The sequence below is a fragment of the Bos taurus genome, chromosome 3 (assembly GCF_002263795.3).
Source record: "Bos taurus isolate L1 Dominette 01449 registration number 42190680 breed Hereford chromosome 3, ARS-UCD2.0, whole genome shotgun sequence".
NCBI classification, from domain to species: domain Eukaryota; kingdom Metazoa; phylum Chordata; class Mammalia; order Artiodactyla; family Bovidae; genus Bos; species Bos taurus.
The window spans coordinates 52,531,582-52,537,539 of record NC_037330.1 but is presented as its reverse complement, the minus strand read 5'-3'; the positions used below and the strand labels follow the sequence as shown (position 1 = coordinate 52,537,539).

The window sequence follows — 5,958 nt, the reverse complement described above, 5'->3', positions numbered from 1 at the left end:
ACTTTGGGTAATTCTAAATCAAGTGACACATTTCATCATAGTACACTCTGCTTTAGTAAAATCAGCTCCCTCGGATTTCATCACTTGTTAAAAAAAGATAAACTTTATTTCTGTAATTTTCAATCACCAAAAAATCTATATTTTTGTCTAAGCATTTATTTTACTGAATCAAAAAGACATGAAAAGAAAAATCATGTTTTACTAAGGTATATAAGTGACTCTTTTTTGGACAACATATAATAAATATGATATATCACTTATCACTCAGTATTTCAAATGTACATTTTTTTTCATATTATGGAGCATGCCACTTTTCCAAAAGAAAAAAGGTCATGAGAATTCAGTGCAAAGTTCTCAGTTACCCTCCTCTTTTCTCTGGGCCAGACGGAATGTCCACAGCAACGCCCTCTGCCTTGGAATCTGAGGCTGTTCATCTACAATTCTCTCTGCCTGTGCAGTTTCCTCTCCTTGCCCTTCTTTCTTCCCTCCTTACCCCACCCCCCACCCTCCCTCCTGCTTGTCCCTAAAGTCATTTTTAAAAAGAACTTGAGGTTTTTGTTTTTGTTGATGTTTTCACTTACTGGTCGCACTCTGTGTGGGGTCAGCATTTTCGCCAGTCACACTGCTGTGGGGGAGCTTTCCAGCCCTGTCTCTGGGGGTGGGGAGATGAAGTGCGGAGGGCTGGCACTTTCGGGGGGGACCCCCGCCCACTGCTGAGCATCTTCCTCTCTCACTTCTTTACTTCCTGGTAGACTGCAAGGGAGGGCAGACTGCCTGGTTGGGGGAGAGGAGGGGCAGCTGTCCTGGTCAGGGAGGGGACAGGGAGGGTCTGCAGGCTCGCTCTTCACCGGGGGTGCGGGGTACCTGGGATGGGGTTGGACAAGGGGTTGAGGGCTGGCTGTCCCCCGGGCCCCAGGCCATGGATGAGCACTCGGGGCACCAGGGGCCGCTGCAGCTGGGGATGGGGCGCGGGAGGAGTCCGGTACATGCTGCTGTACATGGCGGCAGCGGCCGCCGCCGCGGTCGTGCTGTCCATGCTGCCCAGCAGGCTTGGGTGGTAGAAATAAGGCGATGGAAACATCCTCTGCAGTGCCGAGTAATTCCCCGCCTCAGCCAGTAGCTCCAGGCCCACCGCGGTCTGCCGCTTCCACTTGGTCCTGAAAAAAAAAACAGATGTGCATGCACCCCGCGGCTGGGGGCACAGTCCAGGCCCCAAGGCCCGTTCTCTCCCCTACTGGCCTCTTCTTCCTCGGGGAGGACAAGGAGGACTTAGAGAGCGCTGAGAATCGGGAAGGAACCACACCTCCTGGCCCCCATCCCACCCTCTCCCTCACAGAATCACCCAAATCCAAGCTGGCTTCCCAAACAGACATTCATAAATGAAATTCCCCAAGCTTTGCTGCCTTCTCCGGACGTTTTGCTCTGCTGTTGCCACCCTTATAGTTTGGCTACTTGCGGAAACTTCTCTAGAGATCAACTGAGACCACTCTTTCTATGGCAGTCTTCTTCCTCCCTCCTTTAATTCTCTTCCCCAAGTGGCTCCCCAACAATCCCAGAGTGTATGCTCTCTGCCCTCCCCCTTTCCTCCAGACCGAGTGAGAAGAAACCGCAAACAAAGGGACACAGAGGCTCTTGGGCCTGGGACCCCTGCCCCTTTTGGTCCCCAAGGCTGTGGAGACACATCTCTCTCATCAGCCTGACAGGACCTTACAGCAGGCGGGCGGCTCAGAGTGAGGAAGGTGACAAGGTTTCAAAACGGAATTCGTTTGAGGGAGGGCTCTCCCAAGGGGACAGTACCTCGGGGCCATTCCAGGAGGGGAAAAATGCATTTCAAAATCTTGTCTCCTCTGGGAGAGAGTAACAATTAAAACCTGTGATCCGCTTTTCTTGGTCTCCTCCCTCCCCCACCGCACCCCCACTAGGAAGAAGAGGCAGCAGGCCTTTGCTCACATGCCTCCTGAAGGAACTCAGGGCTGGTGGGCCCTCCATACCCGGCAGCTCCAGCCAAATTAATAAACATGTCACCCGTTTTAAATTGGCGACAAATGACACTAATGTTTTCCGACAGAATTAGGGTGGCTGAAACCGTATGTAATGAGACAGAAAATTATGGTAAAGATGACAACTGGATGGGCATTTCCAACCACACTTATGGACGATTAGAACACAAACGAGGGAAAAGGCGGGAGAGAGAAAATCGAGACAAGGGAGACAACCGTCAGGCTTAGAAACCCGGCATAACCTCGGCCCCAGATTGCCGGGTTTGGGTGTTCGCACTGCAGTTCAGGGGCCTACAAGTACTGCCAGCTCCTTTCCTAATTTCCTTTCAAGGGAAGCTGTGGTTCCTGGAGGGCTCTGACGTGGCCAGAATAGGGGACAGACCCTCAGTCTAGATGCCTGACTGGCTGCCAACCCTAACCTTCCTCCAGGCTGCCTCACAGGCCAGGCAAGGACTTTTAAGCCGAGGCCAGTGGGTCCGCTCTTCAGAACAGCTATAGCCAGATTTAGTGACTGGTTATAGATATTTGGAGCCATCCTGGGGCAGGCCCAAAAGGGTGCAGTGCATCGGTTTTATGGGCCTGAGTGTCTGCTACACAGATGTCTCGATTTAAGAAGGTGTGGCTTGATTGATTTGGAGGCAAAGTGGGAGATATTTCAGCCACTCAGATTTGAGAGAGAAAAACAGCATACATGAAAGACACTTAGAAGTGCAAAATTCTCCAAACTCCAGCTACTCATCACCTGGGAGGTATGGCTAATCCCTACTCCAGTCTGAAAACCCCCCAACTGCCCACTCCAGGCCCTCTGACTCCCTAGTGACTCCGAGGCCACATGGGATGGAAGACTGGTGTAGTTGTCTTGACCCAGATGACCAGATGCCTCTGCTCCCCACCACAGCCTCCCTTACCTGCGGTTCTGGTACCAGGTCTTGACCTGGGTATCAGTGAGGTTGAGTGCAGCCGCCAGGTCCATGCGATCCTGCACACTCAGGTACTTCTGTCGTTCAAAGCTACGCTCCAGTTGATTGAGTTGGTGGTCGGAGAAAGCCGTCCTGGCTTTACGAGGCTTTTTGGCTCTCACAGGGGGACTCTCTCGGCTACTTGAAATCTCCCGGTCTCCTTCCTCCTTTGTTCCTACACAGAAATCCAGACATAGCCTTGAGGTAGCCTGGAATGGGGAAGGATGGACTGTCCTCCTGGCACACACTTCTACATTCCCAAGCCAGTCACTGGTCTGAGGGGAGCAGGGGGGCTATATTCTGCCATCTTCCTTATACACATACTTGAGCCTTAGCCAGGATGGAGAAAGAAGACCAACTGCTAGCTATTGAATGTGGAGCCTCGTGCAGAGCTCCTAAAAGGCTTCCAAAAGAGTGTTGAATCTTCCCATCTTTGGAAATGGAAAAATACTTTATGATAAAGGGTCCTTTTCCTAATTGTTTCCTTGACTGAGAAAGACCCTGTCCCTTTCTTTTACTGTTTTCGCTCTGACTTCGTATGTTCTGATTTATTAGGTTTTAAAAGATCTTTCAACTTTTCTTTTTTGATGAGGGGGTACCTTTTTCATTTTACTTCTTCTGTTTACTAAAAGTTATAGGCATTTGTTTTCCTTTTTCAGTTGCACTTGGGAAATGTTGGCTCTCTGCAACTGCTTGCATCGGGTCTCTTAAAGCTTCAGAAAGAATGTCTCCCAGACACTGCGTTCAGCTCAAAATCACTGAGCCCATCCAGGTGACAGCCCAGAGATTTCCGGATTCTATTTGTCAACTTTGGTTTTCTACTGAAATGCTGGGAAATCGATATGTCAATCCCTCTCTGTTTGTACCCGTTTTTTGCTTCACTCCTTGATCTTCCCTGCAGGAAGAACAATAATCTCTCTAATTGACCCACTGGGGAGGTTGGTGCACAAAAAAATCGCCAGACCAGACTGTACATCTGTTTTGGGCACTATTATGCTAATGCTACAATAGTAAAATGAAGAGGCAATATCCTACCTTCCAGAGAGCACACATCTTTCCCAGAGATGACAAAGATTAGTAATAATCAACTTATCAGTAAAGGGGAAAAAAGAACTCGCCTTGGATATTAAAACTCTTGCCATGCAAAGACCAGAACACTTATGAAATTTTCTGGTGAGAAAATGGAAAAAGGGAGTTGAAGGACAATTCCATTGCCATCTTCTGATTTTACAAAAATAGACATTCAATTACATAAAATTTTATTCATAAATGCAACCTCCCAATTACTTGTTAAGAGCCAAAACTCTGAGTGAAATACACATATTTAGTTAGGGCTATGGAGTAGGAAGGGTATTTTTAAAAATTGAAACACTAATTATAATCTTTTACCGTGTGGCCTTCCCTATATTAATCACTATGTAATAATTTTTTTTAAGTTGCTCTGTTAATCAACTCGGCATTTTTTCCTTCTCTATATCTGATAATTCCTGTGCGGGTGTTTAGAAAATACTATGTGTGGGAGGAACGCAATAATTTGCATTAAAAAATAAACACCACGTTGTGAACACACCCGTAGGCACTACGAAATTTGAAAGAACTTCCCGTCAGATCCCCTCCGCCTGACCCCTTCCTAATAAATTAAAATGAAGTAAAACAAAGGAAGGAGCTGGTGGCGGTGAGGGTTGGGGATGTAGAAATGTTAACAATAAACAGAACTTGGGACGAGTGCCCAAATCGCACGCCCCGGCCTCCCTCTCGCTTGCAGTTTTTGACTGTGGCCGGATCGCCTTGGAAGCTGAGAAGCGCCTTCGGATCCCATCAGAGATTCGCGCGAGACGGAAGGGGAGCAGGAGGAGGAGAAGCTAAACGGCCCAGGGAGCCGAGGCGGCGGGACTCACCGTGGCATTTGACGTCGCTCTGGGACTCTTCCCGCTTGTCCAGTTTGGTTTTGCTGTCCTCCTGCTCCAGCTTTGGCCTGAAGCTCTCGTGCGCTGCATTGCTCTCCTGCTTTGGGGTGTGGTGGGGAGAGGAGACGCTGGTGCTGTACGGTGCACACGCCGCCAGAGGTTTGCTGTCGCCCAAGATGTCCTTAATTAAAAAAGAAGAGGTGGAAGTCCTGGGGGCCGAGGCGGCCGAGCCCAGCTGCTGGGCCGCTGGCGGCGGCGGCGGCTGCTGCTGCTGCTGGGGCGAAGGCTGCAAACTTTGCGGAGGGGCCGCGGCTGGCGGAGGCTGCTGGCTGTGGTGCAGGTGGTGGTGATGCTGGGGCCCGTCCGCTATCAGATGCGGTTCCGGGGGCTCCATGGTGACCGAGATGGGAGAGGAAGGCGCCGTTCCTACGGTATCAATCTCCGAACAGGGGGACGGAGTGGCCTGACTCCTAAAATCCGCGGTCCTGGCCTCGCCGAGCGGGCGGAAATCTCCATTCATCATGCCTGGGCTGCCCGAACTGGCACTGGACAAAATCGTGTCTATTCCAAAACTCGACCCGCTGGCCCCTTCCATTGTTGTCGTTTCTACATGAGGTCCACACCACTCCGCCGCCGCCTCGACCAAGCAAAGGAAGCTATCGATCGTTCAAACAAAATAACACTAAACAATGTTGTCGCCGCTTAAAAAAAAAAAAAGTGGGGCGGGAGGAAAGGAAGGATAATTGGGAGGTGGCAATCCGTGGACACTTTCGACACTTTTTGTTTTTTTTTTACCCTAATGAAAAAAGGGGGAGTTGGGAGAAAAGAAGATAGAGGGGGAAAGTTACAAAAATTGTTGAGGAAGCACCGAGCGTGCGCTCCAGGAACGATAGCGCACGTGGGACGGCGGTGGCAACGCAGGGGACCCAGACGGAGGCGAGGCAGCAGGAGGTGACCCCGACACCGCCGCCGCTGCCGCCACCGCCAGGGTCTGCCCACAGCCTGGCACCAGGCGGCAGCGGCGGCGACGGACGTGGCAGGTGCAGCGACCGTGAAGCCCGGGCGGCCGCGCGCCCTCGGAGCTGCCCGGCG

General features: G+C 50.8%; 1 protein-coding gene across 1 annotated transcript; it reads right to left on the bottom strand.

The window, feature by feature from the left end:
• Nucleotides 1–844: 844 nt before the first annotated feature.
• BARHL2 (BarH like homeobox 2) lies at nt 845–5,461 on the bottom strand. Its single transcript, NM_001192297.1, has 3 exons — nt 4,858–5,461; nt 2,909–3,134; nt 845–1,157 (listed from the first exon to the last, which is right to left on the bottom strand). Exons 1-3 carry the CDS (start codon nt 5,459–5,461, stop codon nt 845–847), a joined length of 1,143 nt encoding a protein of 380 aa, NP_001179226.1.
• Between the last annotated feature and the right edge of the window lie 497 nt (nt 5,462–5,958).